General features: G+C 39.4%; 1 protein-coding gene across 1 annotated transcript; it reads right to left on the bottom strand.

Annotated features, from left to right (window-relative positions):
- Positions 1 to 1,726: 1,726 nt before the first annotated feature.
- Positions 1,727 to 7,187, bottom strand: LOC148103605 (Fc receptor-like B). The gene is made up of 5 exons (XM_087838154.1): positions 7,184 to 7,187; positions 4,006 to 4,269; positions 2,138 to 2,383; positions 1,914 to 2,054; positions 1,727 to 1,830 (listed from the first exon to the last, which is right to left on the bottom strand). The coding sequence occupies exons 1-5, from the start codon at positions 7,185 to 7,187 to the stop codon at positions 1,727 to 1,729; spliced, it is 759 nt and encodes a 252-aa protein (XP_087694280.1).
- Positions 7,188 to 12,082: the final 4,895 nt, after the last annotated feature.

Genomic DNA, 12,082 nt, shown 5'->3' with positions numbered 1-12,082 from the left:
TGTAGAGCAAGGCCACTTTTAACTCACAAACTAAGTGCTCAGCCAGACTAAAAAAACAGGAAGTTTTAGTGCACAGACAAATTAATAGATAAAGACACAGAAAAGAGGAACTTTGCCATATAAGCAATGTTTGAAACGGTGTGACGTGTAAAGTACCAAAATAACACCTAAATAAAGCACAGTTTATGATTCTAATGTTAGAGCTCTTGCAACTGGCGTTTGAGCTGTGCAGAGGTCTCTCTCTGATTGAATAAAAAGAAATATAAATGTTTTAACACACTATGAGTCGGTTTTCTCTGTTCTGTCATGGGGACAAGAGAATCTGGGTTAATAATTCTTAAGTGTTTTATTGACAATAATGATTTTATCAGTCATGTTGCAGATTGTTACAAACCTGCTGTGTCTTCCTGTAGCTGACTGTAGTTTAGCTGCGAGGTTTTTGAGTTGGAGGTGGGCTTTAGCTTCTCTCTGTTTCAACCTCTGACTTGTGGTCAGAAAGATAGTAAATAAATGTTTGGCTGCTCAACATCAGACTGCACGTCACAAACTGATGGCTTTTAAAGAACATCCTACCTATCAGCACTAAAACACAGTGCTGATAGAAAACATGGACCTACTTTAACTCTGTTACTGAGTCTTAGATATGTCTGACCGTCATGAATGATAAATATGATTTCAATTCTGCTGTTTTCTAGACTCCAATTAATTTTTTATTAAATGTATTTCAGTTTGATTAATTTCTCATTTTTGTTATTATCATGACCATATAATGCCTAAGTAGTATCCTCTGTAGATGAAGAAGCTAACATAATACTTTTCACTATTTTGCAGGTATCTCTATCTGTATCTAGCGACAAATTGCATGATCCAACACCAACTAATCTTTCAAACTGACTGTGGGTCTTATGAGCCAGGCTGTGACAATGTAAGGCTTGTGTGGGATTCAGACCTGGGACCTCTCACAACCTGTCATACGAGGCTATGAGAAAAACAAATGGAGAAAAAGTGCAGGGGGGTATCACAGCTAAAACCAAATGAGCTGTAGGTACACGAACAGTTTAAAGAGTTTCACAAGATATCATTTTAATAGCAAAAGCACCAATAAGAAAGAGTCAATTTCAACACTTTTACACTCTGTCAGTATCTGTGAGTGAGCAGCAGCAACAACCTGGCTGTTGGAATTCAGTCAGAAACGTCAACAACAGGACGCCAGGTAGTTCAAACTGATGATCGCGAAGGAGGCAGAGCAAGCAGAGTTGGCAAAAGTTCAGACATTCTGTACTTAAGTACAAATACAAACAAGTAAAAAAAATACTCCAGTAAAATTTGAAGTACTGATTCAAGTTCCTTACTCAAGTAGAAAGGTGCAGGCTCTGAAATGTACTCAAAGTAAGAAAGTAGAAATTAGCTCTATTTTCAGTCACCTACATTGTAGAGGGCGACTTTGCCTGTAAACAGTAAAATGTGCACAGTCAGAGGTTAAAGTGGGTTCAGTAGGTGGAGAAACTCTAAAATTGGTTGTAGTGACTGAGTGTGGGGCATAAAATCATGAGTCAATATAATTTCTATTGAGAGCTCCAGTAGATTTTCTTGGGAACATTTGCTGCTTATCTACATAAAAATATCCAGAGATGAACATCAGAGTCCTTTTATTCAGATGAGCTTCACAACAGAGGTGGAGAGGACAATGTTAGTGAGACCTAAAGAGAAACACCAAAGCTCTGATTCAGAACTGATACTCTGTGGTGACATCAGAAATGACATCATAATGCTCATCATCCAGTCCCTGCTCAGGTTGAGTGGGCAGGATCGGGACACGGAAGATTTTTCCTGCAAAAATGTATGAAGTGTTTCAGCCATTAATTTATATTGATTTCAGCATATTGATTAATTAATGAATGATTCAGTGTTACCTTTAGCTCTCTTTCGATACAAAGACACCATGAGGAGAGTGGAGATGACGTATGGAGAGAACACCACCAGGTGGAAGAGCAGTCTAATCACAAAGTGGAGTAAGGACGAGTCAGGGGGCAGAGGTGTGGTTGTATGTTTTTCTGCAGAGAGAATGTGTGGTTATTTCAACCACACGTGAATATATAAATGAAAAAAGAGGTAACATAAGAGTGAAGCTCCTCACCTGTGACAGTGATCCAGCTGGATGGAGACTCTCCATGGCCGCTGATGTCACACTTGTAGAGGCCTTCATCAGACCTGGAAACATGCTGGATGGTCATGTGACCTGTAGGCCTATTCCCAATGAAGACGCCATCTTTATAGAAAGCAGCTGGGAGGTTGGAGGGAGTGGTCTCTGTTTTACAGAGCAGAGTGACGTCATCTCCCTCCATCACAGGGAGGACAGGACTCTGCAGGATCACTGATCCACCTCAACACAGAGACAAACTACAGCATTTCATCCATTTACACACAGCTTCATCAACACTTTAATGCTTGGCTTCTGATGGCCTTGTCTCGTCTCGTGTAACTTTAACCCTCAGATAGTCTTTCAGTCTTGTTCTCTAAAACCTAAAGAAGATGGATTTGATCATCTGGTAACTGGGTTCATTAGAGCTGGGTTGTTTAGACCCAGAGCAAACAATATTGTTTGACTGATGGCCCTTAATATAAAGACTTCGGACTTTACGTTTCCCAATTTTTGCTTCAAGTTATTTTGTTATTTACATAATAATGTAGATAACCTAATAATGATCCTTATTGCTGTTTTAGAGGAGCGGTGCTTCAAAGGATAGTTGCAGATTTCTGTCAGAATCTGCAGATTATACAGTACAAATAAAATGTTCACGTTTCTCCAACGTTGTCTTCCCAACAGTTTCACTGACATCTACACTGGATGGCCAGGAAGCGTTCGCGACGTCTTCTCCGGCGCTGATAATTGGCGTCTGTCTTGTGTCGGTGACGTAAAAGACGGATTTAATGTGACTTGACCGTTCAAACAGCAGTCGCTTTCTAAAACATCGGATATGTATCGGATTCAGTACCACATACGAAAGTGACCCAGATCGGATTTGGAAATATCGGATTTGTGCCGTTCACACTGTCACACCATGATCAGATATGGGTCGCATAGGATCAAAAAATCTGATTTGATGCGCTTTCGCCTGCAGTGTGAACGTAGCCTATGCTACACGTTCAGAAACAGGAGGAAACATGAGAACAGTTTGGACTGAATCAACACATGTATATTTATTTTACTTTCTCATCATGAATCATTTTGGAAAACACTATATAACATGATTAAGGTTGTTGTTAAAGTTAGGGATAAGGTTATGGTTGGAATAATAATGTATACTTTACTGATCCCCGTGGAGAAATTCCTCTCTGCATTTAACCCATTCACTCAATGAATCAGTGGGCAGCCATTGGGCGCAGTGTGTAGGGAAAGTACACTCGTTCAGTGGATTCGAACCCCCGAGCGTCCGGTTAGAGTGACACTACTCTACCTACTGAGATATTCCTGCCCCAAAGCATGGCTGGAACGTGTGTAACCGCTGGGAGCGTCATTCTATTGGATTCCATCTACAATCCAAAACCTCACAAGGCTCGCCACTATGATCGAAGTGATGGGAAGGGTGCAACATCATGCCGCAGGACCGTATGCTGCTGTCTATACAGGTGAACTCTCACCCCATTTACCCACCCCTTTTAACCCTTTTGCCTCCTGATGATGTGATGTGTTTTCATGTCATGGTGTGAAGATTCATGTGCTTTTTGTGCTGAGGGGTTTTTGTTTTCTGTTCACATACTGATCTTCTACCAGGAGCTCAGTCTGAGTAGAGTTCTCTTTTCTCTCCTCCACTGCCCTCTTGTGTTGTACATTTCATTTGTTTTCTTTCCACTACCTGTTCTGACCTGTCTCGCCAATGTGATTTTTGTGTAATATATGTATGGTTGGAAGAGGTCCAATCTTGCTGCAGGCAACTGCAAGTGACAAATAAAAGCTTTGTCATCATAATCATCATCAACACTAACTCCACACACTCAGCTTACCAGTGACTGTCAGGTTAACCATGTTACTGATGGGACCCTCTCTGGACTCACACCAGTAAACTCCAGTGTCCCATTCAGGAATAACTTTCATGCTACAGAAATATCCTGGTCCTTCTCCCCACACAGCTCCGCACTCAGCTCTTTTCTCTGTGCTTGTGTTTCTCCTCAGAGTCCATCCAGCAGAGCTGTCGTCGTCCTCACATCTCAGAGACACAAAGTCTCCTTCAAAAAGCTGAGAGCTGCTGGGACTCACAGTCAGACGAGCTATGAGGGACAGGAGATGATATATAATATATTATAGTCATTTCAATAATTCTGACACTATGTTGAACAGCTCATTCGAATCGATGGTTTCTGTGGAAGCACATACACTTGGATAAATAAAGAGGATAATATCTGATTCACTGTTATTTTTGCTGTGAAGAGCAATATACACTTGTAATTTATTTAAACACTGAGATGAAAAGTGTTCATAAAAATTGCTTTAATCAAACATTTACTGACATATAGGGGGAAAGAAAGAGACTCTTGGATGAGCTCCAAAGAGAGAGCTCATCAGGAAAGAGAGATCGGCTCTGTGCTGTGATTGTATTAAATTATATCAGAAAATCAGACAGATGAAAGTTAGAGCTGGAAATTGTTCTGTTTTCTTTTTTCCTTTTCCCACTGACAGAAAATATCTCAAAAACCGAGAAAGCCATGCAGATTTATTTAACCAAAACGTCAAACTCAGACTAAATGAAACATAATGCCTATGTCATCTATCCACAGCAGCATGCATATCAAATTGCTGAAAAGGTTCTGTTTCTTCCGATTAAAAAAAAAAAAAAAAAGTATTTATCAGTTTGAAATGGACTATTACAGTTTTCCAAAATTAGCCAGTGATAGCTTTTGTAAAATATGTCCTTTCTTGTCGAAGGAAAACTTTTTTTATTTTCAAAATTAAACATGAGAAAGTTGATCGGCCCATTGCTTAAGTGTTTGGATTCTGGCCCATGCACAAAGCCACAGGAGCTTCTAGCTTTGTTTGACAGTGTACAACAAACCCAATGACACTAACTACCAGAAAGTTGAAAGGCCAAACAAAAACACCCGAACTTTGACACCAAAGACTGGGCAGGCAAATGATTCAGCCCCAAAACAGCTAAAAATGTTTGTGGTTATTAAAATAAAAATGCTCATCTTTTCTAAGGCCTTGGAAAGAAAAGCGTCTGGACTTCTTTAAGTTGCTTGAAGACACTTCACCTCTTATCTGAGAAGCTTCTTCAGTTCTAAGGTCAAAAGGTGGATAGTCCCAGATTTAAGCTCTGTGGGTGTGTCCCGCAAGAGGGTCATGGACCCCCTCATCATCCTCTACCTAATCACACGAGCCAAGGTGTGAAAACAGGTGTAGGCCACAATCTGAATCTGTCATGATCTAAAAAAGCTTCTTGGATGAGAAGTGAAACATTCAGACGCTTTTCTTTCCAGGCTCCTCAGACTATACGATGACCTAGATGACTGAGAACCATCATCCAGACATGCCCATCTTTTCTCACTGTATTCATACATTTGTTTATTGTGCATTGTACTGGATTACTAAGCAACTGAAACAGCCTCACATATGTTAACACAGGGGAAAATAGTATTTGCTGAAGTACACTGTTTTTGTCAGCTTGTTTTCTTTAACAGTCTCAATGTTTTCTTTCCTTGTTGTACAGGGATTTCTAAGTTCGTACAAACATGGGTTTCAGGTTGTTTTGAAAGATCAGTATAATTTTAGATAGCGAGGCTTTGAGAAATACTGAAACCAACTATATTTTACGACCCTCAACCTCGTAAAAATGGAAGATAATTTCTGCTGACCTTTGGTTTGTTTCATCTGCAACATTTTTAGCATTTCTAGTTGATAGGTTTGTAGCTTAAACCTATTCGCTGGAACGTTGAAGACAATATAATTACACAGCAAAGCAACACACGAAGTAGGCAAAGTTCTTCATGTTCCTCGTGCACGGGAGAGAACCGGACAAACGCCGTTCCTTCTCTTGGCCCCAGTTGCTCTCGTCCGCTCCCCCGTAACACTGCTCTTTTATTGAGGTTACATGAATATGCATAGGTTCATTAACATACGACGTCTATATACAAACAAAGAGTACCTTGCCTGTGTGTGTGTGTGTGTGTGTGTGTGTGTGTGGTCAGAGTGTGACCCCATAAATGACTTCCCTAAACCATCTAAACAAAAGGCACTTAGACTAAAACAGATATAGCCACGTTTATCCTACCATAAAACAATAAAACAAGGTACGACCTCTTCCCATGCTCCCAGGATGTAGGTGTGGATTCCAGAACACTCTGGAATCCACACCAAGCCTTTGCAGCCTGCTAAAGATCACACATCCTATCACTACACAATTAATTAAACACCTCTAAGCATATATGGTAGATATTTCTAAGCATAAATGACAATCAACAATACAAAACACTAGTCTAATTCTGATAATTTTCATAATTCAAAAATTGTAGGAAAAAAAGTAGCCAGAAAAGCACAGGAGCAATCGACTGTGCTAAACTGGCCAATTACAATAGTCGTGAGCTGCATTGATCCAACTTGAAGTCACAGTTCTCTGGAGGTGTCCATCGGGCTAGTTGGAAAGTTAGGACATTGAGGTTAAAATAGACTTTCCAGTTACTTCACAGGTTGCAACACAGATTTCCCGCAGGAGTCTAAACAAGACCTTAGGAAAAAAACTAACAAAAGGACAACTGTAACCTCATACACACAATCATAACATGGACTAAACCACCACTCACAACCACTAGCACTTTATATAGCCTCTGTAGGAATTATCCACATATTTCACTGATCTAAACTGCACTGCTGTAAATGCTGTATACACAATCATTCTGTACAATACGATAATTATAATTCTACAACTGTTTATAACTTGCATAGCTCATATTTCATATTTCTGTATAGTTTTCATAATTATATCCTGTTCATACCCTGTACATAGCTTGTACACTCACTACAGCCTGTACATACATATAGTATAGCAGATCTGTACGATCTACTGTGCAATATAAAGCGACTTGAGGTGACTGTTGTTGTGATTTGGCGCTATATAAATAAAATTGAATTTAATCAAATTGAAATTGAATATTCACAACATACCTTCATATTGTGTACATTGTAACATACCCATAATAGACCCATTTCTGTAGTATATCTATATCTATATTATGGCTAATATATATATTGTAATATATCTATATCATGGCTAAAGCACTTCTGGATGGATGCAAACTGCATTTCATTGCCTTGTACCTGTGACATGTGCAATGACAACAGAGTTGAATTCTATTCCATTCTTTTCTATTCTATTCTAGAGGGTTGGAAGCCTGGAACACTCCACCTTGTTCTCCTTCATAAAAACGACATCAGCATCTGCTGGATCCAAAATGGTCAGTTACTGTCATGGGGTTGAGTGTGAGGAGTGAGGACCCGAATGCAGAGGCCTCGAGGCAGGCTAAGTTTAACTGAAAGCAAGCCGTTTATTTTGGCTGATGGTAGAAAGTACAAAAGGTAAAATATAAAGTTCAAACTTATGAAGCAAAAATTATTAACTCATAGAAACCGAAAAATTCCAATTAAAAACTGGAACCTCTGCTAAGGCTGGATATATTATAACTGGGAGTACAAACACTTTGACAAAGAGTATACGTAAAGAAAAGGAAACTTGAGAGAATGAGACAACTAAACAACTGAAGTAAAAGTAGTAGGCTTGATTACTGTAACAGCATCTTTACAGGTCACCTAAAAAATCAGTCAGACAACTACAGCTCATTCAGAACTCTGCTGCTCGAGTCCTCACTAAGACCAAAAAAGTGGACCACATCAGTCCAGCTCTGAGGTCTTTACACTGGCTGCCTGTCCATCAGAGGATAGACTTTAAAGTTCTGATGCTGGTCTATAAAACTAAAAAATGGTTTAGGACCAAAATACATCAGTGACCTCCTGACCCAGTATGAACCTTCCAGATCCCTCAGGTCATCTGGATCCGGTCTTTTATCAGTTCCCAGAGTCAGAACCAGACACGGAGAAGCTGCATTCAGCTTTTATGCTCCTTATATTTGGAACAAACTCCCAGAAAGCCTCAGATCAGCTGAAACACTCAGTTTATTTAAATCCAGGTTGAAGACTCACCTGTTCTCAGCTGCATTTGAATAAAGCACCAAATCCACACTTACATTTTAACTACTGATTTTATCTACTGTTCTGATTTTATCTGTTTTGATTTTATATACTGTTTTGTTTGTTTGTTTGTTTGTTTGTTAATTAGTTTGTTTGTTTGCTTGTTTTAATCAATTTTAAATCATGCTTTTTATTTGTTTTTGTTTCTAATGTTTCTGTAAAGCACTTTGAATCACCTTGTTGTTGAATTGTGCTATACAAATAAACTTGCCTTGCCCTGCCTTGCCTAAATCAAAGCATACAAGACAAAGGGAGGAACTGAAAGAGGAACAAAACTAATGCAAGTATGAACTCAAATCATAACTTACACACTAACAGGAAAAATGCATGTGTGTGTAACTAGTAAGTCCAAAGAAAGTCCAAAAAGCTCAAATGCCAGGTAAATTGACCCAGTGTTTGGCTTTTAACTGCTGGAAGGAGTGATCGAGGTTTAGGAAAATCATACAAACAACAAAATTCAACAAAAAAGAGGTCTGTTTGCAGTTAGCTGCACCATGTTCTTAATTAATGTGTCCCAAGAGAGTGAGTCAGGTTTACAGAGTGACAGAAGAAGGTTACTGACCTTGGTTTGTGGTGCAGCTCAGCAGTGAGATCAGAACTAAAGAGAAATTAAACTCAGGTTAGTTCAGAGTTTCATATTCAACAAGACAGCAGAGGCATGAAAAACACAGAGTGAACTTACAGAGGAGACACAGCAGAGACGTTTCCTCCATCCTGCTGCTCAATGATATCAGACCAACACTGAGATCAGCTCATAGTTCACTTCAACTACAACCCTCTTCCTCTTTCTTTGTCTGCCTGTCAGTTTTGTAACTTCATCCCCACTGTATATCATGAGATCATCTTTGTTTGACCAAAATAAACCAGAAACATAAAGTTTTAACTTTTAAACCAGGGCATAAAATAAAGACAACAGACTAACAGCAGAAACTGAAGGCAACATAACTACACATCTATCTCACTCATCTACAATAAGTGAGATAGATGTGGTTTGGACAAGGCAACGTCTCCCTGCTTCAACCACTGATTTTTGGTCAGAAAGAGAGGAAATAAACAGTGTGCCTACTTCTTTCTGCCTTCACATTTTGAAAATCCTTGTTCCTTTAGTCATGATCCTACATGTTTTTACACGTCTGAAAAGCCCATCAGACACAAGGAGCTGTGTTAATATAACAGCAGTGAAAACACAAGCAGAATCGGCCTTCATCTCCCTATGATATTCAGACAAAAAAAGTGTGTAGGTCTCTTTATATATGAAATGCAAATGATCATAAATCAGTGATTTGAAGACTTATAAAGGACATCCTGCCTAAAGATCATACAGAGCTGATAGAAAACATGGATGTTGATCTCCTTTAACTCTGTTAATGAGTTGTAGAAATGTCAGCGGGACAAGTGCTGTAGGGAGCTGTTCAGAAGGGGATTGGTCTGAAGGTGAAAACAGTTCAGAAGGTCGACCAGCAGATGACTTCTTGGAGTCGTCTGCTGGTTTGTTAGACCTCTGTGGAGGTCTAGTGACCATTGTCCTCAAAGGGAGGATGTGTTTAGGTCTGGAATCACCTTACCCTGGTAGAGGAATGTTCAGGCAGCTGCAGTGTCCAGTTTCCTTTTGAAAGAGGAGGTGAGCACAAGGAAGTAGCTGGTAAGAAACATAGCAAAGGAGGTGAAGGGACATGAAGTGTAACAACAACAAAATCCTTTAGCCAAGTAAGGATTCCATTAGTCCTGGGTTCATTTCTTGGGCAAGTGCTCTGACATACAATGTAAATCAAGAATCAAATACAGTGTCATGGGGCGGCTGTGTGGAGGCAAGAGAGGACCCAAAAGCACGGCTCAAGAGGCAGGTCTTTATTAACCCTTTAAGACCTACCATGGAACCAAGTCCGCCAGAGTTTATATTATATATTTTCATGCTGTGGAGCCATTTTTGGGAGCATTTCAAGTTGATATACATCAATACAACCATTATAGCCCAAATTTTAATAATATGTCTGCATTAAGTGCATAGTAATTACATAAATTGCAAGAAAGTGCTATAAACTACAACAAAATTGAAAATCGTTTTTGTTTTTTTAACATATATTTCTAGTTAGAGAAATTTAAGAGGCTTATCCCTCAAAACTGTAAATACAAAAAAGTTGCACAAAATAGTTTCCCACCACAGGAAATTTATTTTGAGTGTCTTCATAGTTTTGTTTTTGAAATACACCAATTTTTATACACTGCAGGAAAAACGAAAATAAATATTATAATGCAAATTTGCAGAAAAACAGCATATGCATCAAAATAAACTATTTCCAGCAGTGCAATATGAGTCGTAAGCATCCCAGAAACAACACAGAAAGTCATAAAGTCAAACATAACTTTTAAAAACACCAGTATAGGCTCATGAGGCCCTGATGGTAAAAAACTACATTTCCGCGAAATGACGCCACTTCCGGTTTCGGGCAGGACATGGCGGACATGCGATAGTTCGTGCTGATGGACGTAGGAAGTGTTATGAACAGCTGATCGGATCGGCAAAGCGTGTTTCTGGAATATTATGTTTTTGTTGCTGCAAGTGCTTTTTATGCAGTTTTTGCAAAACTATATGTGGAAGGAAACTGTGACCAAGAACAAGCTGATGGCATAAGATGTAAGTACAACTCCTTCGGTTTCATATGCAAAAAAAATTATTGCGCTAGCTCACGTGGTTGCAGAGCTACCGGGATTTAAAAATAGTTGCGCAAAACGGAGCGTGCCCGCTCCGACCGGCTTTAAAAGGGTTAATAGGAACATAAAAAGTCAAACAACACTATACTGGGAGAAACTAAAGCCAAGGCACTGGGGAGACACGAGGGAATGCACACAACCTAGAGGGACGACGCAACACGGAACAAAGGGATACTCTGACATAAATACACAGAAGGTAATGAGGGAAGTGGGAACACAGCTGAGGACAATTACTCATGACAGAGCGGGGAGGACACGAAACTGAAAATACTGACACCAAGACACGGACCATATACACAACACAGAGTACACAGAGAGAAGCACAGAGAGAGGCTGAGAGAGAGACAGAGAACATGAATGAATACACGAGGGGATGAGGAGAACACAGAACACAAAGGGTGGGAACACGGTACCAGAACAAACACCACAATATAAGCACGGACACGGGGGGAACCCAAATACCAAACCAAACAATCCTATGAACATAAGGAACAAAATACAAAACCACAGGAAAACTAAGAACACTGGGTCAAAATGACCCAGGACCATGACATACAGACTCGAAGGCAGACTAAATTAACAAAAGTTAATCTTTATTGAGGATGAAGTTGCAATGATTCAACTAACTCCAAAAGTTACATTTTCAAAAAGCAGCGAACCAAAGTCCAGGTAGTTTCAGGGGAAAAGGTTCAGATGGAGTCACCGCCTGGTAGTTATAATTCCAGTCAAACATCAGGAGTCTAATATCCTCATCAGAAAGGAGATGAAAACAAGAATTACCAAAATAAAACTGGATGTAGAATAACATCTTCCTCTAAAACCTAATCTGAAAACAGTTGTAGGTTTCATTTAGAAATGAGTTGAATGCTTCCTACAATAGAGTAGTTACAGAGTTGCAGTGGTAAACAAACAAACAAGGAAAGTTAAGGTAGAATACAAAACAGAACATGAGAAGAATTAAAAAAGAAGATACCAAACACAAAACAGAATAATATAAATGACTTAAATTTCAAGTTAAAACATGCTGGGGAAAAGACCCCGGCCCATGAACAGTCCAGCTATTTAATCATGCAGGACAGGGACATAAAACATGAACATTATCTGTGTAACAGTTTTTAGGTTTTCCTCCAATAT

This window comes from Neolamprologus brichardi, chromosome 3 (genome assembly GCF_056152115.1).
Source record: "Neolamprologus brichardi isolate AB-2024 chromosome 3, ASM5615211v1, whole genome shotgun sequence".
NCBI lineage: Eukaryota > Metazoa > Chordata > Actinopteri > Cichliformes > Cichlidae > Neolamprologus > Neolamprologus brichardi.
Note: the sequence above shows the minus strand (reverse complement) of the source record. Positions and strands in the feature narration are given on the sequence as shown.

Coding starts and splice junctions, on each gene's coding strand:
- LOC148103605 (XM_087838154.1), bottom strand. Junction 2,384..4,005: donor GGTTAACCTGACAGTCACTG/GTAAGCTGAGTG, acceptor CTCTGTGTTGAG/GTGGATCAGTGATCCTGCAG. Junction 2,055..2,137: donor CAGCTGGATCACTGTCACAG/GTGAGGAGCTTC, acceptor TTCTCTCTGCAG/AAAAACATACAACCACACCT.